This window comes from Natator depressus, chromosome 23, assembly GCF_965152275.1.
Source record: "Natator depressus isolate rNatDep1 chromosome 23, rNatDep2.hap1, whole genome shotgun sequence".
Taxonomy (NCBI): domain Eukaryota; kingdom Metazoa; phylum Chordata; order Testudines; family Cheloniidae; genus Natator; species Natator depressus.
The window spans coordinates 18803109-18824795 of NC_134256.1; the positions used below are offsets into that span (position 1 = coordinate 18803109).

The following is a 21687-nucleotide window of genomic DNA, read 5'->3' on the forward strand; positions in this document are numbered from 1 at the left end:
TGTTCCCGTCTGAACTGGCACCAGGTGGGTGTTTCTCTGAGATGGGTTTGATTAGTCGCGAAGGGCCGGGGTGTCTGACCATGGCGGAGCTCGGGAATGGGGGTCCCAGCGCCCCTGCCCCCGCCCCCGCGAGTCCCACAGCCAGGGCTAGTCACGCAGGGGCTCTAGGGGCGGCAGCCCAGGACTTCGGCTTTGGAGGACCCCCCCGAAAAAACAAGGGGCGCAGGTAGCTGAGACTGGAGGCACCCCCCACCTCCCCTAAAAGTGACAGGTGCTGGGGGGCCCCTTGGGAAACCCCCATGAGGCAGCCCCACGCCCCTAACATCACCCAATGAGGGAACCCCAAAGCCCCACCACCTCCGACGTCATCCACTCCCTGATTGGGTGGGGCGTGGTCTTTGGAACGTGTGTCAGCCCTCCTTCCTCTCTCCCCTGCGTGATTGGATAGGAGCTAACGGGGGCGTGGTCTTTGAAACCTTCAGCAAGGCGGGACTTATTAAGTCATCCCTCCCTCTCCTCCCTGATTGGGTGAGAAAGGGAGGAGGCGTGGTCTTTGGAAAGTTTTGTCAGGCCAGCCTCTACGAACATCAACCCCCTTCCCTTCCCTGATTGGATGGCGGGGCTGGAGGAGGGGGCGTTGTCTTTGGGACGTTCCGTTTGGCCAGCTGGGCCAGCTCTCAGCGCGCTCCCATTGGCTGGGAGCCGAGGGGGAGGGAGGTGGTGGGGGCGTGGCCTACCCTGCTTGGGCGTCTCTGATTGGTCGAGGGTGGGTTTAGCTAATTAGGACCTTGGGGAGCAGCTGGTGGGGTGGGGGTGTTCTAGGGGAAGCGCAGAGGTGAGTGGGGCAGAGCGTGCAGGGGCTAAAGGGGTCGGGGCGGGGGTGCCGTGCCGTGCCCAGCCCAGCCCAGCCCAGCCCAGCCACGCCACGCCACAGGGGCATGGGCTGGTCAGGGGACCCTGTGAAACCGGGGCGCAGGCAGCCCAGCGCGCCCCACGGACCAGGCGGGCTGAGTCCTTCCCCCCCGCCCCCCCAGCGCTTAACTGGGGCACAAGCAGTTATTTCACTGACACACCAGCCCGCACTGCCTGGCCCCCAAACCGCGGCAGCTGCTGAGCCCGGAGAGATCAGAGTCCCCCGCAGGGCGGGGACTGGCCGGCTCAGGGGGCGGGGAATGGGGCCGGCGCCACTCCCGTTCAGGGGGCATCCGCTCCCCGTCCGGTCCCATCCTCTCCTCTTCTTCTGGCTGCAGGGGCAGAGATGGCGCTGGCCCGGCTCGGGAAGGTGTTTCCCAAAACCAGCATCCTCTTCCTGTGCGACATGCAGGAGAAGTTCCGGCCCAACATCGCCCACTTCCCCCAGATCGTGGCCGTGGCAGCGCGCATGTTGCAGGTGAAATGCCCCCGGGCAGTGATAGGGGTGCTGGGTTTTGGGGGGGGGGTGTCAGAAGGGGGTGCTGGGCCCTGGCAGTCAGGGCTGGCCCCAGTGCACAACTGAGGAATGCTGTCCCGTTGCCCCAGTGTTTTATGCAGCTGTCAAAAAGTGGGCACATCCCACCCCAGAGGTGGCTGCGTCTCAGCACCGGGTGAGGGGTCCAGCCCTTGGAAATGTGATGTTCAAGAGGCTCCAGGAGGCAGCCGATGTCCCCGAGGTTGCGCTTTCCGGGTGTCCTGTTGAAAACAGGGCAGAAAGGGCCAAAGGACTATTAGGCAGTTGCAGACGCGGGCCACTGGATGGCGGCCTAACCCTGGAGGATTGATGGTCATTAGCACCCCGTGAAATATTTTCTACTATTTATAATAGTTCGGGAAGGGTTGGTGGGAATTCCATGTTATTTCATTTTATCCAGCCCGGGTCAGGACCCGCCCTTGGGGGCGGGTCTAGGTGGTGTTGGGACCTGCCCCCGAAGGGGTGGGGCCTGTAGGGGGGGAGCTTTTCATTTTATGTTGGTTTATTTCACATTTCCAAAAATCACCAGGCTTTCATGATAATGCTGAGCATTCACCCCCTCCCATAGAGCTTATCTCTAACTGCTAGACCCCACTCCTCTCCCAGAGCCCAGGAAGAGAACCCAGGAGTCCTGGCTCCCAGCCCCCCCGCTCTAACCAGCCCCCCCCCCCCCCAGGTGGCACGGCTGCTGGAGATCCCGGTGGTGGTGACGGAGCAGTACCCCCAGGGGCTGGGCCCCACGGTCCCTGAGCTGGGGGCCGAGGGGCTGAGGAAGTTCCCCAAGACCTGCTTCAGCATGCTGGTCCCGGAGGTGGAGCAGGAGCTGGGGGCACTGCCCCACCTGCGCTCTGTGCTCCTCTGTGGCATTGAGACCCAGGCCTGCATCATGGTACCCGGGGGGGCTGGGAGGGGACCCAAGAGTCTGAGTCAGTGCCCTTGTGAGAAGCTACCCACTGGGGATAGGACCCAGGAGTCCGAGTCAGTGTTTGTTGGGGGGTACAAGGCTGTCTGGGCCAGGGAAGGGCAGGGGGTCCAGGCTGGCTGGGCCTTGGTTGTGATGGGGGGGGAGGGGTCCGGGCTGGCTGGGGCAGAGCTGTGGTGAGGGAGTGGAGGGGGGGGATCTGGGCTGGCTGGGCCTTGGCTATGATGCGGGAGGGGAGGGGTGGTCTGGGCTGGCTGGGCCAGGGCTGTGATGAGGGGACGGGAGTGGAGGTCCAGGCTGGCTGGGCCTTGGCTGTCCTAGGGGAGAGAAGGGGGTCCAGGCTGGCTGGGCCAGGGCTGTTATGGGAGGAGGAGAGGGGACGGGGGGGTCCGGGCTGGCTGGGCCAGGGCTCTGACCCATCTCCCTCTCCGCAGAGCACAGCGCTCGACGCCCTGGAGCGGGGACTGGATGTTCATGTGGTGGCCGATGCATGCTCCTCCAGAAGGTCTGGCTGTGGGGCTGGGATGGTGGCAGACAGGGGTCCTGGCTGGTAGAGGAACTGGGGGCATGGGGAGGAGTTCCTGGCAGACAGGACTTGGTGGGAGTTGGGGGCGGCCTGGGCTGGAGGGGGCTGAGATGAGCCTGGCTTGGGGGTTCCCAGCAGACAGGACTGGGGGGGAGTTGGAGGGGTGGGGACCTTAGCTGGCGGGGATGAGGGGGAGGGACCTCTGCCCCCCCACCCATGGCCACCGTGACGTCTCTCTCCCCCAGCCAAGTGGACCGGCTGGCGGCCCTGTCCCGCCTGCGGCAGAGCGGTGCCTTCGTCACCACCAGCGAGGGGCTGATCCTGCAACTGGTTAGAGATGCTGCCGACCCCCGCTTCCGACAGGTACCCCCTTGCCAACCTGCCCCCCCAACCAGCCCTCCCCGCCCTGGGGCCGAATGGGAGCCGGCGCCCCCTAGACGGGAGAGGCCCCAGGCCCCGTTCCCCACCCCCTGAGCCAGCCAGTCTCTGCTCTGGGGTTGGATGGGAGTCGGTGACCCCAGAGGCAAGGGCGGGGTGTGGGGCCCGGGGCCTGTCCATCAGTCTGGCGTCTCATGCTCTGTTCTATCCTTCCAGATCCAGAAGTTCATTAAGGACCCGGCCCCGGACAGCGGCCTCCTCTCCCTGTTCCCGGGACAGAGCCCCAGCTTCAGCTAACCCTGTGGCCCCCAGACCCCGTGGCCAGGCCCCCGAGCACATGGGAGCAGGGCAGGGCTGGAATAAAGCCTTCAATTCAGTGATCAGCTGGCACTGTGTGTGTGTGTGTGTGTGTGTGTGAGAGAGAGAAGGGCTGCCCCCTGCTGGTGTCTGTGTGGGTGTCAGACGTGCTGCCCCCTGCTGGCATGTGTGTGTCTTTGCCTGTCCACTGTCGATCGACCCTTTTGTTCAATATCCTCATTAATGATCTGGAGGATGGTGTGGATTGCACCCTCGGCAAGTTTGCAGATGACACTCAACTGGGAGGAGAGGTAGATATGCTGGAGGGTAGGGATAGGATACAGAGGGCCCTAGACAAATTAGAGGATTGGGCCAAAAGAAATCTGATAAGGTTCAACAAGGACAAGTGCAGAGTCCTACACTTAGGACGGAAGAATCCCATGCACGGCTACAGACTAGGGACCGAATGGCTTGGCAGCAGTTCTGCAGAAAAGCACCTAGGGGTTACAGTGGACGAGAAGCTGGGTATGAGTCAACAGTGTGCCCTTGTTGCCAAGAAGGCCAATGGCATTTTGGGATGTATAAGTAGGGGCATTGCCAGCAGATCGAGGGACGTGATCGTTCCCCTCTAATCGACATTGGTGAGGCCTCATCTGGAGTACTGTGTCCAGTTTTGGGCCCCACACGACAAGAAGGATGTGGAAAAATTGGAAAGAGTCCAGCGGAGGGCAACAAAAATGATTAGGGACTGGAACACATGACTTATGAGGAGAGGCTGAGGGAACTGGGGATGTTTAGTCTGCAGAAGAGAAGAATGAGGGGGGATTTGATAGCTGCTTTCAACTATCTGAAAGGGGGTTCCAAAGAGGATGGACCTAGACTGTTCTCAGTGGTAGCAGATGACGGAACAAGGAGTAATGGTCTCAAGTTGCAGTGGGGGAGGTTTAGGTTGGATATTAGGAAAAACTTTTTCACTAGGAGGGTGGTGAAACACTGAAATGCGTTACCTGGGGGGCGGGGGTGGAATCTCCTTCCTTAGATATGTTTAAGGTCAGGCTTGACAAAGCCCTGGCTGGGATGATTAGTTGGGGATTGGCCCTGCTTTGAGCAGGGGGTTGGACTAGATGACCTCCTGAGGTCCTTTCCAACCTTGATATTCTATGACCCTCAAAGCCTCGTGCCCCCCATCAGCCCCCCCCAGTCTCAGCGCGCTCCCATTCCCAGAGAGTGTCCCTCCCCCACTTCCCTCACCCCATCACCCCCCAGTTCCCACCCCTCTGATCCCCCTCCCACGTTCTCCTGCGGGGGGGGGCGCAGCTGTGCTCAGCCCCCCAATGTCCGCCCCCCCCACTCCTATTGCTCTTAGTGCCAGCCTCCGACAGGGGCAGGCCTGGAACATAGACCCAGCCGGTTACCGTGGTGCTGCTGTCTCCAGGGCAACGGGATTATGTTCCATGCCGGGAACATCGGTTAATTGAGCAAATTGCCACATTTTGCTGATTCCAGTGACAGCCCCTTCCCCTCCCCCCGGCATCCCAGCCTCCGAGAGCAACCCAGGAGCCCCCGCACCTGGATGTGGCCCCTCTGGGGTAGGGCACGGGGGCTGGGTATACAGGGACCCCTTGTCCAGGGCCGGGACAAGGCCCCTCTGGGGTTAGGTGTGGGAGCTGGGTATATGGGGACCCGGCACTGGTACGCGGCCCCTCTGGGGTGGAGCACGGGGGCTGGGTATACAGGGACCCCTTTCCTGGCGCCGGGACGCGGCCCCTCTGGGGTGGAGCACGGGGGCTGGGTATACAGGGACCCCTTTCCTGGCGCCGGGACGCGGCCCCTCTGGGGTAGGGCATTGGCCTTGTTATACAGGGACCCCTTGCCTGGCACCACATTGCAGCCACTTCACTTTGAAAGTGAATTAAACTAAATTCAAATTAATAAAATTCAGGACATTTTAATTCTGAATGTGCATCCGCCCATGGATTTAAAATGGCTCAACTAAGTCATTGGAAAAAGGTGATAAAGGGTTAATAGTTTGTCAAGAAGGGGGTCACGAGGACAGTTAATCCACTTTCGGAATTAATTTGGATAAGTTAAACCACGTTTTATCCCTGTGTGGACAGGTTTAGTTCAGTTTCAGGGCATGAAGATAAAGCAAAATCAGGACACTTGAATTTGGAATGGGCGCATTCACGCCAGAGCTTAATAAGGTTTAACAAATTCACTTTGAATTCAGACCTGGAGTTGATCTGGATTAACCTTCCCAAGTGTCCCCGTGTAGACAAACTGAACCGAATTAAGCAGGGGTTTCTAATGCAGACTAACCAGCCTGCTGTGCATTCCCACCCACGGGGAATCCAGTTCCGTTGCCCTGGTGAGGATGATCTCTCACAGGGTTAACAGTGTCACTGGCATGAAGTGCGTCTCCTGGCCTGTTTATGCCAATGCAGCCTTGGGGGCTGGAGCGGGCGCAGGCGTTGTAGGCTGGGCTGTAAAGGTTATCCAGGCCTGGCGGGCACAGAAGCTTGCTGAGCTGCATGGAGGGAAGCCTGGGTCAGTGTCAGCATTGGGGGGATGCTGGATTTGTGGGGGAACCTGATCCTGTCCTGTCCCCCCCAGCATCCCATCTCCCCAGCCTGGGGCTAGGGGGTGCATCCCTCCATTCTCCACCCCTGGATGTTGTCACATCCCCGGTCAAGCCAGCAGCATGTCCTGTCTCCAACAGCCCGGTGCCCAGTGCCAGCTGGGAGCATAAGCAAACCCAGGGGCACCAGTGCCAGGCCTGGGGATGGGTAGAGAGGTGAGAACAGGGAGCAGCTGGGCGGGGGCAGGGAGATGCTGCCTAGCTGGGCTCAGTAATAGAAGGGGTCTGCGCCTCCCATCTGGTGGTGTGAACAAGGGCCTGTTGGGGCAGGGGAGGGAGCCTGGCGTGAGTTGTGGGGGGCTGCAGGAGGTATAAGGAGCCTGGCTGGAGCTGAGATCCAGACCCCCCCTTTCCTGAATCCCTAGTGCCCCCCCTTAGCTCTGATTCCCCACCCCCTCCCCAGCTTGCCCTCCAATCCCTTTTTATCCTCAGCCTCTCTGGGTACAGCATCTCCTGGCCCTGGGGGATTTGAACCAGGGACCTCCAGCACTGAAAAGAGCCACCTTGCTCACTTGAGGGAAAGGAGTGACTCTGTGAGTGGCTCACGATAGTAGATTGTCATCCTTCTAAGAGGAAGAACTCCTGGGGGACTCAGCAGCCTGCTGGGGATCCCCTTTCAAGTCCTTTCGCGGGTTTCCGTAGTTTCTTTTGCTGTCAAAATTGTGCAGCAAACGCGCCTACCTCTGGGGTGCACCTAAGAAGTCTGATTCTTCTTGGGCTACAGGCAGTGTGGGCTAGCAGGTAGAGCCCTGGGCTGGCACTCCGAACACTGGGTTTTATTCCCACTTCTCCTTTGGGTGACCTCGAGCAAGTTGCTTCCTTTCTCTGTGCCTCAGTTTCTCCTTCACAAGGGACCTGCTGTGACTATCCCGACCCCCTGGAGTGTCCAGGCCAGAGACCAGCCCCTAATAATTCCCAGCGCAGAGTGTTTAGAAAAACAGCCCATCTTGATTTAAAAATGGCCCTGTGCTGGAGAATCCACCCCAGTCCTTGGGAAAGTGTCCCCATGGTTAATTACTCACACGGCTCAACATTTACACCTGATTTCCAAGCACAGGTGGTCTAGCTTTAGCTTCAACTCCAACTCTGCTAGACGAAGAGCCCATTATTCAATATTTGTTCCCCATGAAGACGGGGATCGAGTCACCCCTTAACCTTCTCTAGCTTGGGCTCCTGAAATCCGTCACTCCAATCGTTCTCGTCGCTCTTCTGTGAACCCTCTCCAATTTATCGGCATCTTTCTTGAACGGTTGGCACCAGAACTGGGCACACCCGGGCCAAATCCAGGGGCCCAATAGCCTGTCTGTGCCCACTCTAGATGCCCCTGTTTGCACATCCCCGGATTGTGTTAGCCCTGTGGCCTCAGCAACACGTGGGGAGCTCAGGGTCAGCTGATTGGTGTCCAAATGTTTCTCAGATTCGCCCTGCCCAGGAGAGAGTCCCCCAGCCCATAAGCATGACTGGTGTCCTTTGCTCCTAGGTGGACATGTTGGTCTTTACCCATATTAAAACACCCGTTGTTTACTTGTGCCCGGTCGCTCTGAATTGCCGACCTACCCGCTGCATTGGTTTATTTTCCCCAATCGTCGTGCAAAGCTCATCAGTGGTGAGCGTATGTTTTCTTCCAGGCCGTTGATGAAAATGTTGAATAGTGGAGGGCCCAGGGCTGAGCCCTGAGGGACCCCCCCTGGAAACCGTCCCGCTCCATGACGATTCCCTGTTTGCAGCTATATTCTGAGATCTATCAGTTAGCCAGTTTTTAGACCACGGAGCATGGGCCGTGGTAATTTTCGAGCAGGCTAGGGTTTTTTTTGTTTTCATCAAAATGTCGTGCCTTCATCGGCCAAACTCGGCATCTCCCCAAAATAGCTAGCGAGTGAGTTTGACAAGCGCTCCTGAGTTTCAGCCCCCCACCCCACGCCCTTTCCACCATGCTGGCTGGCCATGGCTCGGGGGTCCAGCCCCTTCTCTGCACGCGGTGACTTGGCTTCTTTTTCTTTAATCTTGGGCCCAGGGTTAATTTGTGAGGAGGAGCCAGCCCTCCTGCACCTCCTGCAGGTGAGGCGTCCCATGGGGACCTTAGGAGGGGAGTTAGCAAGATGCACCAAAAGTTACAGGGTCATGGGCGGCTGACTGGCTTGCTGTTTCTTCATCCACATTTGCTTGCTTGCTTGCTTCTCTCTCAATCTATTGAGCCCCCCCGCCATAGTTTCCTTCTCTCGCTCTGTCCCCCCGATCAACCCCACCCCTTTAAGCTAAACCAGCCACCAGCTCCCCAATCCCCCCTTCCCAACTGAACGCTGCAAAAAGGATGGAGACGGACAACCCGCCCCGGCCAATCAGGCGCTCCTGCATCCCGCTCCTCAGCCAATCAGAAGCTGGGAGTTCACCCTTTTTGTTAATGAAACCTTCCCTCCCCCCCTTCCTGGGGTAGAGGGAGTGGAGAGCAGAGCGGAGGGTGGGGGGGATTTCCAGGGATTGGGAAAAAAGCGGGGGGGCTGTAATTACCCCCCCCATTGAGCGGCCTCAACCAATGGAAAACCTCTCCCCCCTCCCTATCCCACGGCTGGCCAGCCAATGGCATGGCCCCAGCAGAATGTCTAATTCACCCGCTGGCTTCCCCTCCCCAGCCAAGGATTTGTGGAGGGGGAGGGGGGGGTGTCAATAGAAAGTGCGGAAAGATTTTATTTTTTTTTTTGGGTAGGGAAAAGGAGGGGTGGGAGGGGTGGGGCACTGGCCTCTGTCCAAGCCGGGGCTAGACGAGGGGGCACCGGGCACGAAGTGGGGGCGCTGGGCACCGGCTCTTTCGTCCTCCTCCCCCCCCGCCCCGCATCTTTAAAAAAAAAATCTTTTTTTGCATCTGCCACTGCGATATTTTTCAAGCCGAAGTAAAGGCACTTGGGGTTTTGTAAACGGGAGCTGGTTTTCTACTGGCGGGTCGAGGTAAGAGCGAGCCCCCGCGCCAAGGCACCACCCCACCCCATTTGCCACCTGTGCCGGTTACGGCCTGGCCCCCCACTTGGGTGCCTTCCTCCAGGGAAGCTGGGTGCGGAGGGGCGCGTTCGGGCGGCATGAGCCACGGCCCAGAGGGCACGGTGAGGGGAGGGCTGGTGGGCAATGCTTACCTTGTGCCAGGGCTGAGCCCTGGCACCTCTGGGCTCGGCAGTTCCTCGCCCCGGCACCTCTTTCGTTACAAATTAAGCACGGAGGGAGGCTGTAACTCGTGTGTGTGTGTGTGTGTGTGTGTGTGTGTGTGTGTGTGTGTGTGTGTGTGTGTGTGTGTGTTTTCTCAGAGCAGCTGATGCCTCTGGGGGCTTAGTTCTTGGGTGCCGTTCTCGGGCAAAGAGGGGGGGCCCGCTAAGAGACGGGTGTCATACAGGATGGGTGCCTTGTGTTTGTGTGAGTGTCTCGTTGATTGCAGGCTGGCATGAGCACTGGGGCTTGTGTGTGTGTGTATGCGCTAATGCCGTTGTGTGCATCACGGTTTGTGCTGATTGTGTGAGAGCTGGGGGGGGGCAGGTGTCGAGGGTTGTGCTGAGTGTGTGTGAGCGAGTTGGGCTGTGTGTCAAGGGTTGTGCACGTGTGTGAGTTGTGTGTGTCAAGGGCTGTGTGTGAGAGAGTTGGTGGGTGGGTGTCGAGGGTTGTGTTAAAAGAAAAGGAGTACTTATGGCACCTTAGAGATTAACCAATTTATTTGAGCATAAGCTTTCGTGAGCTACAGCTCACTTCATCGGATGCATACTCTGAAACCTGAGGGTTGTGTTGAGTGTGTGTGTGAGAGAGAGAGCCAGTGTGTGTCAACGTTTGTGCTGATTGTATGTGTGAGCTGGGGGTTGGGTTGTGTCTGTGTGTGTGTGTGTGTTTGGGTGTGTCAAAGTTTGTGTTGGTTTGTGTGTGTGTGTGCATGTGTGTCAAAGGTTGTGCTGAATGTGTGTGAGAGAGTTCAGTTGTGTGTCAGTCTTTGTGCTGGTTGTGTGTGTGAAGGTTTGTGTTGATTGTGTGTGTGAGTTGGGTTTGTGTCAAGGGATGTGTTGATTGTGTGTTTGAGAGAGAGTAGTGTGGCATGGTTTGTGCTGAGTGTGTGTGTATGAGAGAGGGTTCAGCTGTGTGTCAATCTTTATGTTGATTGTGTGTGCTGCTATTGTTGATTGTGTGTGTGAGTTGGGGGTATGTCAAGGTTTGTGTTAACTTTGTGTGTGTGTTTGTGTGTGTGTGTGTACTGCTTTTGGTTTGTCTGTGCTTGTGTGCATGGAAAGCTTGTGTTGATTGTGTGTCAAGGTTTGGGGTGGTGCGCGTGTGCTGCTGCTGTTAGTTTTTGTGTGCATGACCTGGTGTGCGTGTGCATGCGTGTGATGTGATTGTGATGACTCTTGGGGCATGTGTGTCATGGCTGGTGGCCATGTGTGCACTCCAGTTTGTGTCAGCGTGTGAGACACACAGCATTTGTGCTTTGTGGGGGTGTTGTGTGTTGTGTGTGGCTTCTGCTTTGTATGTGTGTGTGAGACAATTTGTGTGGACATTGCTGAAGTGATTTGTGTGTGTCACATATTGCGTGTATGTGTTGTGGTTATTTTTAATATGAATCCAAAGCATCTGAATATATATCCAGCTTTTCTCTTTGTAATTCTTGGCTTAAGACCTCCAGGAAATACACCATGCAGGATCTATTTGCATTTTCTATCACACAGACACAAATGCACACACACCATCTAATGCTCTCTCTCTCTCTCACATACCCTGAGTCAAACTGATGCGAGATGACTTCTTTGGTATTTTCCTGGCTGGAGCATACGAAGCTGATGAGCCATTTAAAAAACAACAACCCCTCATTGCCGCATCTTCCGGGCTTTTGACATGTTTATTCCTCTTTAAGGAAACAGGTGCCGTGTGTATGTGCCTAGAAACGTACACCGGTGGCCGGGTGTGCGCCCGTGCACGTGTGTTGTGTGTCAACGACTGTTAAGAGCGACTCATCGACGATCGGTCACTTGCCGATAATCAATAACCAATTAATTGATAACCGGGCATTTCACTGGGCTTAGAGGTGGGATTCGTTCAATAAATCTGTCTGGATTGGATTTATTGATTGCCGGTTGGCAAAGAGAGGTGCACCGACAGTCCTGGACGATGGTCATTCTCTGCCAGCCTGCATCCCGGCCGAAGGTATTAAATATCCTCGTTCCTCTTTAGATCAGGCCTGGAACGATAGCATTTCCTTCTTTTGGTGCAGGCTCCGTCTGCACTTTGGTTGATTTCAACATTCTCCGTTGCCTTGTGTCCAACAGCCTCAACACCTCAATGTTTAGCCCCCTTTTAGGGGGGCTGTTAGCTGTCACACCCCTTGCATTCTAGCATTATAACATCGCTTTGCCGCCATGGTGAAATCTGCACAAGGCTCAGTAAAATGCTGCTCCTTAAAGTTAGCTTAACTGCAAAGGATCCGGGGATGCTCGCTCACTGGGGCTTTCTTTGGCCTGTTGTTGGTGGTGACAGCTACCCCGCGTTGTTAGGGTGTGAGTTAGTCTCCCGGTAACACGCCCTAAATGGGTTGTTACACACAGCTGACAGCTTCCAGAACGGTTACCTTGAGCCGTCAACCAGTTCCTTTAGCTAGCGGTAACCCGGCCGTCGCGTACGAACCAGGACATGTTCCAGGGGGCCCGGAGGGAACACAAGGCCAAACACACGGGTGAGCCAGTTGTTGTTTAGCCACGGAGTCGGTACAATAGGCCACACTTGCTGAGCCATACGTGGGATCTCTGTCCGAGGATGTGCAAACAAAGAATGTCTCCGGCTGGTTTAGGGAATTGTTAGCCTTTGGCCTGCTGCTGCCAAGGTGTAGGCCATGGGTGGCTTTGCGCACCAGTTATAAGTTTAGGTGGCGAGATACAGGGCTGAAGTGTAGGGCTGAGGGAGGGGTACAGTCATCCCGCCTCCCCTGTGATCTCCTTACTGTCAATTGCAGAGTCCTTGTAGGAGATTGGGACCGGTGTGCACGGCTGAGCGTGCGTGTGTCCGTGATTGTGCATGGCGGAGTGTCCGTGTGTCCAGGACTGCACGGCTGAGCAGCCGTGTGTGCGTGCATCAATGGTTCTGCACGGTGGTGTGTCTGTGCGTGTGTGAATGATGGTGCATGGCCGAGAGGTCTTGTGCATTTGTCCATGATTTTGCACGGCGGAGCGTCTGTGTGCATGTGTGTGTCAATGATTGTGCATGGCTGAGTGTGTGTCAATGATTGTACATGTGTGAGGGCTGCATGTGGTCCGTTAAGGCAACCGTGAGTGCTGGGGAACGAATGTGTGGGCCCGTGTGTGAGTGCACAGGTGTGTGTGCGTGAATGGTTGTGTGGGGCAGGGCATGGGAGTGTGTGTGTGCAGGTGTGTACATACTTCGGGTATTGGAAGTCTGCAGCCTCCTTAAATTCTCCTTCAGGGACTAGTCCCGCTGTTGCTGTCAATGGGTGTTTGCCCCCCGCAGCTGACTAGTTAACGCCCAGACAGTTGGGCCAGGGATGGTGCACATGCTGGGGGCGACTTCCCTGGGGGGTGGAATCACTCCCGGTGTGGGGCATGGGCGAGACGGAGAGATGGATGGAGGGGGGTGGGGATGGATGGCCGAATGGATGGATGGACAGACATGTGGGGTGGGGGATGGATGGATACACAGACAAACATGGGGATGTATGGATGGACAGACAGATGTGTGGGGATGGGCAGACAGAGGTGTGGGGACGGAGGATGGACTGACAGACTTGTGGAGCTCAGGAGCTGGCTCAGACCCCTGCTTGTGGGGCTGATGGGTCCTGCTGCAGCCCCGTCACCCCCCGCCAGGGCCCTGTGAAAGCCCATTAGCTCCAGTGGGGCTTTGGCAGGGCTGGGGTGTGTACCCCGCCCCGCCCCCACTCTCTGAAGGGGAAAGGGGATGGGGGGGAAGAGACAAGGTGGGGGATGGGCCTGCAGTTTCCATGGAGCTGTCGCCATGGAAACAGCACAGGCTGCCTGGATCCTTTGGGCTTCGGGAAGCTGTCGGATGAATGAGGAATGGGGGGGGGGTTTCCATGGCAGGGCCCGATCCTGAGGGATCAGCAGGCCCCAGGGAACACCCCCACTGCTGGGTGTGGGGACGTGTGTGTCAGTGGGGACCCACACAGAATAACCTGGCCAAGGAGCCCATCTCAGGACTCCTGGGTTCTCTCCCCGGCTCTGACAGGGGAGCAGGGATGAGGGTCACCACCTGCCCAGGTTTTCCCAGTGCCATCTCTTTCCCGAGGTAGCCGCGCCGGGGAACCCGTCTGGGCGTGGAGAACCCATGGGGAGCTGCACCGTGGTGCGGATGTGGGCACGTCCCACATATCTAGGACCTACCCCCTGTGCTTTTGCATCCTGCGCGGGGGCAACTGACTCGGTGAGCCCCAGACCCTGCCTGGTTTCCGGGGTGCAGCAGCCCGGGCACTGCTGGCTTGGGCCCCCTTTCACTGGCACAAGCAGGGCCCCCTGTGCTGAGTTAGCCATGGGGCGATTGGAGCAGCTAGGCTGGGGGGCATCTCCTCTTGCCCAGCCCCCTCCTCCTCTACTGGCCAGGAGCATGGGACTGTGGGTCATTGCCCCGCCTAGGGGCATTCTGGGAATGCCTGCCCCATAGCCACGCTGCCAGGAGCAGGGGATTGTGGGTAATTGCCCCTCCAAGGGGCATTCTGGAAATGCCTGCCCCATAGCCACACTGCCAGGAGCAGGGCATTGTGGGCAATTGCTCCTCCGAGGGGCATTCTGGGAATGCCTGCCCCATAGCCATGCTGCCGGGAGCAGGGGATTGTGGGTAATTGCCCCTCCCAGGGATCTCCGCTTTCTCAGTGGCTCTGTCAGGAATCAGGAGCAATGGCTTGTGGGTAATTGGCCAACGCAGGGGCATTGTGGGAGCAAGGGGAGCCGAGGATTATGGATAAATGGCCAATGGGTGGCTGTGCATTGTGGGATAGCTGAGGTGCCCGTGTCACAGCTGTGGCTGGGCTAGGCCCCCCCTGCAGTGGGGGCATGCGGTGGCCCGGGTGTCGAAGGCGCAGGGTGGTGGCGGGGCCGGCGATGTGAGAAGACACCAGAGGAGGGTGATGGGGTGCATGGCGAGGCCGGGGCTGCCCTGGGGAGAGACACAAAGGGCGGATGAAAGAGACAGATGGAAAGTGAATGGCAGACACCTGCTGCAGAGACACATGGGGACACAATGAACTACACACACACACACACGGGGACACAATGAATTACGCACACAGAGACACAACGAACTACAAACACACAGGGACACAATGAACTACGCACACAGGGATACCCAGGGACAGAATGATCTACACACACACAGGGACACAACAAACCACACACACACACACACACACACAGAAACACAATGAACTATGCATGTGTACACACACGCAGGGACACAATGAACTATGCACGCACACACACACACAAAAGGACATCAAGAACTACACACAAATAGGGACACAACGAACTACACACACACAAACACGGGGACATGAACGGCACACAGACACAAACATGGGGACACAATGAACTATGTGCACACACACACCTGCACAGAGACACAAGGAATTACACACACACAAAGGAACACAATGCACAAACACAGGCACAGTGCTCCAGAAACACCATCACATACCCAAAGACTCCAACACATGCAGATTGTCACCCAGACACAAAGACACAAATGCCGAGGACCAGAACACACCTGTAAACACACAGACTCACACACATGCTAACACACCCTCACAGCTACACATGCTGACACACAGTCACACCTGAACACACTGTAACACACCTCCCGCTCACCCTCAGAGCTTCTCCACACATCCTGAAGAAGGTGAGAGGGACACAAACTCAGTGACACACAAACACACCTAGCGACCCCCCATGCACTGCCCCAGCCATGCAAACACAAGAACACACATACACACCCCTCACTAACACCCTGCTGTGGATTCACACATCCACTAACAGTCACAAACTGGGCAGGGAGGGAACACAGGGGAGTCTGAGATCTGGGGGTTCCCAGGAATGTGATACAGCAGAGGGGAGACGGGTGTCTCAGATCCGGGGGTTCCTGGAAGCTGTGATACAGCAGAGGGGACACAGGGGTGTCTCAGATCTAGGGGTACCCAGCGACTGTGATACAGCACAGGAAGACAGATCTGGGGGTTCCCGGGGGCTGTGATACAGCAGAGGAAGATGGGGTGTCTCAGATCTGGGGGTTCCCGGGGGCTGTGATACAGCAGAGGAAGATGGGGTGTCTCAGATCTGGGGGTTCCCAGGGGCTTTGATACAGCAGAGGAAGATGGGGTGTCTCAGATCTGGGGGTTCCCGGGGGCTTTGATACAGCAGAGGAAGATGGGGTGTCTCAGATCTCGGGGTTCCTGGGGGCTGTGATACAGCAGAGGAAGATGGGGTGTCTCAGATCTGGGGGTTCCCGGGGGCTTTGATACAGCAGAGGGGACGCAGGGGTATCTCAGATCTGGGAGTACACGGGAGCACTGTTCCCTCTAAGCTGTGTGTGTGTGCGCGCACACACACAGATCCTAAACCCCATGCACACGGCGAAACACCGCGCGCACAAACATGTGCACAGAAGCACAACAATTTGCACAGAAGAAATTTTTTGCACACACGGCCTGTCAAAAATTAGAGGGAACATTGCTTGGGAGCAATGATAAAGCAGAGTGGACACAGGGGTTCTCAGATTTTGGGGTTCCTAGGAGTTGTGATGCAGCAGAGGGGAGGCAGGGGTGTCTCATATTGTCAAGAACTCCGAGGTTGTGCCTACTCTTGGCCCATACAGTCCCTGGGAGGAACCCCCTTCAGTGTGACAGCCCTTCTCGGGGGTCCACTCTCTCTCGGGGGTTAAGCCCCTCCACCTCCTGGAACGGCACCTCTCTGAGCCTTAGCACGCCTGTCTCTGCCGTGGGCCCCCTCAGGGAGTCCACTCACTCTGGACCCCCGGGGCCCCCACTCCCAGAGGGAATAATGCCCCCTTGATCTCTAGCCCGGAGCGACTCAGCCAGCGAAACACAGGAGGGTTTATTGAGCGTCACTCTCAGGGCCTCAGGCCTGGCCTCCAACAGCAGAGCTCATCCAAGTGTCCCCTGCATCCAGGTGGGCTCTGCCTGCTCCCTCTCTCCAGCCCAGAGCCCCCCTGCTTCCCAGCTGGGCATCTGATCTCACAGGCCCCAAGCTCCGCCTCTGTCCATTGTCTTCTCTCCAGGTAAACAGGGTCACCTGGGCCCCCTCTCCCCCCTTCTGCCCTCTGGCTGGCCCCCCTCTGGCTGGAATTCACCGGGGTCCTCTCTTCACAGCCCATTGTCCTCCCACTGGCGGGACCCTGCTGTGACTCCTGAGCTGGGCCTCCCGGTCACCAGGTCACCAGTCACTGGGGTCTCCATTCTCCAGGCCATTGCCGGGGTCCCAAGTTCCCAAGCAGGTCCCCTGTAACAACAAACTCCCTCTCTCATCACCCCGTTAAACCAGTAACACCCAGGGAAACTGAGTCCCATCCCCTCTGCATGCAAACCATTGGAAATCAAGGAAAAACCAGGAAAACCCCCCACTTCGTCACACTCACATCTGGGGATACCTGGGAGCTGTGATACCGCAGAGGGGATGCAGGGGTGTCTCAGATCTGGGGGTACCAGGGGCTGTGATACAGCAGAGGGGACATAGGGTTGTCTCAGATCTGGGAGTTCCCAGGGGGGCTGTGATAAAGCAGAGGTAACACAGGGGGTCTCAGATCTAGGGGTACCTGAGGGCTGTGATAAAGCAGAGAGGAAGCAGGGGTGTCTCACGTCTGGGGATACCGGGGGTTTGATACAACAGAGGGGACGCAGGGGTGTCTCAGGTCTGGGGATACCCGGGGGCTCTGATACAGTAGAGGGCAGGCAGGGGTGTCTCAGATCTGGGTGTAACCAGGGCCTGTGATCAAGCGGAGGGGATTCAGGGGTGTCTGAGATCTGGGGGTACCCAGGGGCTGTGATACAGCAGAGGGATGCAAGGGTGTCTCAGATCTGGGGGTACCTAGGGACTAGCCCAGAGACCTAACTTAGCTTTTCATTTAATGGTAACTCAAGGACACCCCAGGCCCGTGGTTTGAGTCTTTATGGTCAAGTTTGAGGCCTATGAGCCTTAGCATAAGGGGCCCAAGGGTGACGCAGAGTTTTGGGGTCCTGACAACACTTGGGGGCGGCGGCATGTGTCCCAAATGATACCGGCCAATTGCAGGAACACTGAACCGATACCACGTTGGGCTATTCTAGGAGAAAAACACCCTATCTCCTGGGGGTGAACCCTTTTCCCACCTCTGAGTCCTACCCGGAAACCCAGCCGCTGCGTTCACAAGGCGACGTGGGGAGCATCCGTTCCGAACTTTGCTAGGCCTTTCCTGGACCCGGAGAAGAGCTCTGGGCAGCGTGAAAGCGCGTCTCTCTCCCTGTCAGAAGTTGGTCCAGTGAACTATATGACCAGACCCGCCTTGTCTCTCAAATATCCTGGGACCAACGTGGCTGCAACAGCCCTGTCTAGTAAAATGTTGCAGTCATGGACTATTACGCTGCTATTTGGTACCATTCCTTTGATAGACTCACACCCTTTCTTGGGGAGATGGTGGTAGCAAAACAGATGGGCATCCTACTCCATCCCTGGCATGGCAGAGGAGTCTGATGGTCTGGACCTCCCCCTTACTTGTCGATCTGGGCCGGATGGGTGCTGCGGATATTCATACAAATGCCCATCTCTAACTTACTCACCCTAGTGATGTTGGGGTGTCCTTCTGCGACAGGTTAGTCTATTAGCCATCTTCACTTAAGATCATCGGTATCAATTCCTTGCCAAAGCAAATTTTGCGTGAAGCATCGGATTGCCTGGCTTCACCCACATTGCTGTGACTGGGGCATTTGGTCCACTGGATGGGGGACACCACGTTTTGTGACTGGCGTGTGCAAGACCCTTGGCTCTTGAAAGCTGTTGACCATTGTAGTGGTGGAGAGATGGCTGCTGGTTTTGTATGTGTTGATCTGGCCGGGTTTGGTGTTGCATTGAGTTGGTGGTTCCTGGTCTGTGGGGAGCTTGCTTCTGCTGATGAGCTTGGAAAGGTTGGTGGGTTGTTGAAAGGCCAGAAGAGGAGGTTCAGAAAAGCTTTCTCAGAATGGGGTCCCCATCGAGTATGGGTTGTAGTTGTGGGGTGTTAGTTTAATAGGCAGCAGGTTTAAAACAAACAAAAGGAAATATTTATTCACCCAATGCACAGTCAACCTGTGGAACTCTTTGCCAGAGGATGTTATGAAGGCCAAGACTATAACAGGGTTCAAAAAAGAACTAGATAAATTCATGGAGGATGTGTCCATCAATGGCTATTAGCCAGAATGGGCAGGGATGGTGTCCCTAGCCTCTATTTGCCACCTGTCGGAAGACAGGATACTAGGATAGATGGACCTTTGGTCTGACCCAGTCTGGCCGTGCTTATGTTCTTAACTAGGCTTGTGCAGTAAGAGGAGGTTTTATTTCTGTATTGAAGCAGGTTCTCTTGGGGTATTTGTCTCACCCGTTCCATGATGCGATCGACTTTACTGGCGGAGTGTCTTTGTTTGGTGATGGCGGTTTTCAGCATGTTAAGGTGAATATCCCGGACTTCCTTCTCGGAGCGTATTCTGCAGTATCGGAATGCCTAGCTGTAGATAACAGACCCATTGGTGTGGTTTGGGTGGGGACTGGATCTGTGATGGTAGCCAGCGTGATCCATGGGTCTCTTGTATATGGTTGTCTGTCGGGTTCCAGGGTGGAAGAGGACCGTGGTGCTCAGGAAGTTGATCCTAGTGTGGGAGGATTCTAGGGGTGGTTGTTGAAGCTGTGGTGGAAATGGACAGGGGAGGTTGGGCCATCTGCCCACGGGGAAAATATCATCGATGTAGCTCAGGAGCATCATTGGGTTTGTGGTGCATTTGCCCAGAAATTCTCTCGGGAGGTGGCCCATGAACAGGGTCGGCCTATGGGGGAGCTGTGCGAGTGCCCATGGTCTAGACCAAGCATTTGTTGTCGGATGTACAACTGTCACGGCTGAGGATGAACTGGCTGTGTTTGGCCACGCGTCTGGGGTGGATCTCCAAGGGGCATCCATTGTCCTGCAAATCTCTGAGGCGGGTGGAGATGATGGAGATTCCACAGCCTCCCTGGGCAATTTATCCCGGTGCTTAACCACACTGACAGTTAGGAAAGTTTTTCCTAATGTCCAACCTAACCCCAACTTGCTGCAATGTAAGCCCATTGCTTCTGGTCCTGTCCTCAGGGGCTAACGAGAATTTTCTCCCTCCTCTTTGTAACATCCCTTTATGAACTTGAAAACTTATCACCTCCTCTCTCAGTCTTCTCTTCTCCAGACTAAACAAACCTGGTTTGTTTTTTTCAATCTTCCCTCATAGGTCATGTTTTCTAGACCTGAATCATTTTTGTTGCTCTTCTCTGGACTTTCTCCAAATCTTTCCTGAAATGTGGCGCCCAGAACAGGACACAATACTTCAGTTGAGGCCTAATCAGCGCAGAGTAGAGCAGAAGAATTACTTCTCGTGTCTTGCTTACAACACTCCTGCCGTAAATCCCAGAATGATGTTTGCTTATTTTGCAACAGTGTTAGTGTTGACTCATATTTAACTTGTGATCCACTTTGACCCCCAGATCCCTTTCCGCAGTACTCCTTCCGAGGCCGTCCTTTCCCATTCTGTATGTGTGCCACTGATTGGTCCTTCCTAAGTGGGGCGCGTTGCATTTGTTCTGATTGAATTCCATCCTATTGACTTCAGACCATTTCTCCCGTTGGTGGAGATCATTCTGAATGTGCGCTCACCACTGATGCTAACCTATCTGCCCAACCTTGTATTTAGCTGGGACACACGGAGTGCCTTTCCCAGACCCAGAGACGAGCTCTCTACAGATGGACAGCTGGTCTCTTTCTCCAACAGAAGTTGGTCCAATGACAGATATTGCCTCGCCCGCCTTCTCTCTGCTCCGTTTTTATGTAGCTTGGAGCGTCTGTGGCTTTACAAACGGCGCACTAAAAATTGCCTTAAGTTTTGCCTTCCCCTCAACATGTCACACTTTGGGGATCCCAGCCTCAATCCCCTTGATTCTGTTGTGCCTGTTGCTGGGACTAGACACCTACAATCGCTCAGCTCTTTAAACTAATAATTCATTGGAAATCAATAATAATCAATAACCACTAAAGAATCAGACACCAGGACACAGGGGTGTCTCGGATCTGGGGTTCCCAGGGGCTATAATATGGCAGAGGGGATGCAGGAGTCTCACAGTGCTGGGATGCAACGGGGCCCTGATCTTGGTGACTCTGTGTCTGTGCAGCGCCCGGCATGATGGGGCCCCGATCTCGGTGATTCTGTGTCTGGGCAGCGCCCGGCATGATGGGGCCCCAATCTCGGTGACTCTGTGTCTGGGCAGCGCCCAGCCTGACGGGGCCCCGATCTTGGTGACTCTGTGTGTGGGCAGCGCCCGGCGCGACGGGGCCCTGATCTCGGTGACTCTGTGTCTGGGCAGCACCCGGCGCGAGGGGGCCCTGATCTTGGTGACTCTGTGTCTGGGCAGCGCCCGGCGCGAGGGGGTCCTGATCTCGGTGACTCTGTGTCTGGGCAGCGCCCGGCGCGAGGGGGCCCTGATCTCGGTGACTCTGTGTCTGGGCAGCACTCTGGCCATCCCCCCGATCTGCCCCCGCTGGGCTCTGGGGGACAGAGATCTGCCACAGCTCACGACTCCGGAAGCCGGGGCTCTGGGGAAAAGAGCCTGTCCCAGGAGTGAGGATGACGTTATGCTCGTTGGGGTCATGGTGCGATAGCTGCCGACTCCCCCATCTCTCTCTCTCTCTCTGCAGATTTCTCTCTCGGATTCTTTTATATGGATTGATCCATTTTTTATAACCACAAGAAGGAATCAGCTAACGGGGCCCACACGCCCTGACCTGCCCCCGCAACTCTGCGCCGTGTCAAGGCACCCTTCTGCGCCCCCCCCCACCGCCACCCAGTGCCATCTGCTGAGCCCCTCCATTCCCCCTACCCAGGGCTGTCTCACGGGACCCACCGTACCCCCCACCCGGTGCCATCTCCTGGTGCATCTCCCATCTCCCCGTCCCCGTCCCCAGCTGCCCATTTACTTGCATCTTCTGGGGCCCCTCTGCGCCCTCCTCACCTCCCCCAACCCAGGGCTTCTCCCTGCCCCCCCATTTGCCCCCCGTCTCCCAGGGTCGTCCCCCCCGCCCCCCGCACACCATGTACCACCTGCTGACTCTCCTCCTCTGCGCCGCCCTGGAGGCCCTGAGCTGCCGGCCGGCCCTGGCGGTCCTCCAGGCCCCTCGCCCAGCCAACCACAGCCGGGCGCTGCCCAGCCTGCTGGCTCACCTCAAGCGGCTGGCGGGGGGCAACGGCACAG

The 21687-nt window shown here is 56.6% G+C and overlaps 1 protein-coding gene and 1 long non-coding RNA gene across 4 annotated transcripts; both read left to right on the top strand.

Moving 5' to 3' along the window:
• Positions 1 to 782: 782 nt before the first annotated feature.
• ISOC2 (isochorismatase domain containing 2) lies at positions 783 to 4828 on the top strand. Of its 3 annotated transcripts, XM_074937493.1 has the most exons (6): positions 783 to 835; positions 1251 to 1390; positions 2124 to 2336; positions 2804 to 2874; positions 3141 to 3258; positions 3490 to 4828. In XM_074937493.1, exons 2-6 carry the CDS (start codon positions 1259 to 1261, stop codon positions 3568 to 3570), a joined length of 615 nt encoding a protein of 204 aa, XP_074793594.1. In that variant the 5' UTR covers positions 783 to 835; positions 1251 to 1258; the 3' UTR covers positions 3571 to 4828. The 3 variants fall into 3 exon arrangements, with proteins under 3 accessions (XP_074793594.1, XP_074793596.1, XP_074793595.1); XM_074937495.1 differs by lacking the exon at positions 2124 to 2336; XM_074937494.1 differs by lacking the exon at positions 783 to 835 and having other exon boundaries at positions 1054 to 1390.
• Positions 4829 to 18447: 13619 nt separating this feature from the next.
• On the top strand, positions 18448 to 21448 carry LOC141976503 (uncharacterized). The gene is made up of 3 exons (XR_012636106.1): positions 18448 to 18874; positions 19677 to 19883; positions 21134 to 21448. It is a non-coding gene; the product is annotated as an uncharacterized LOC141976503 (long non-coding RNA).
• The last annotated feature ends 239 nt before the right edge of the window (positions 21449 to 21687 follow it).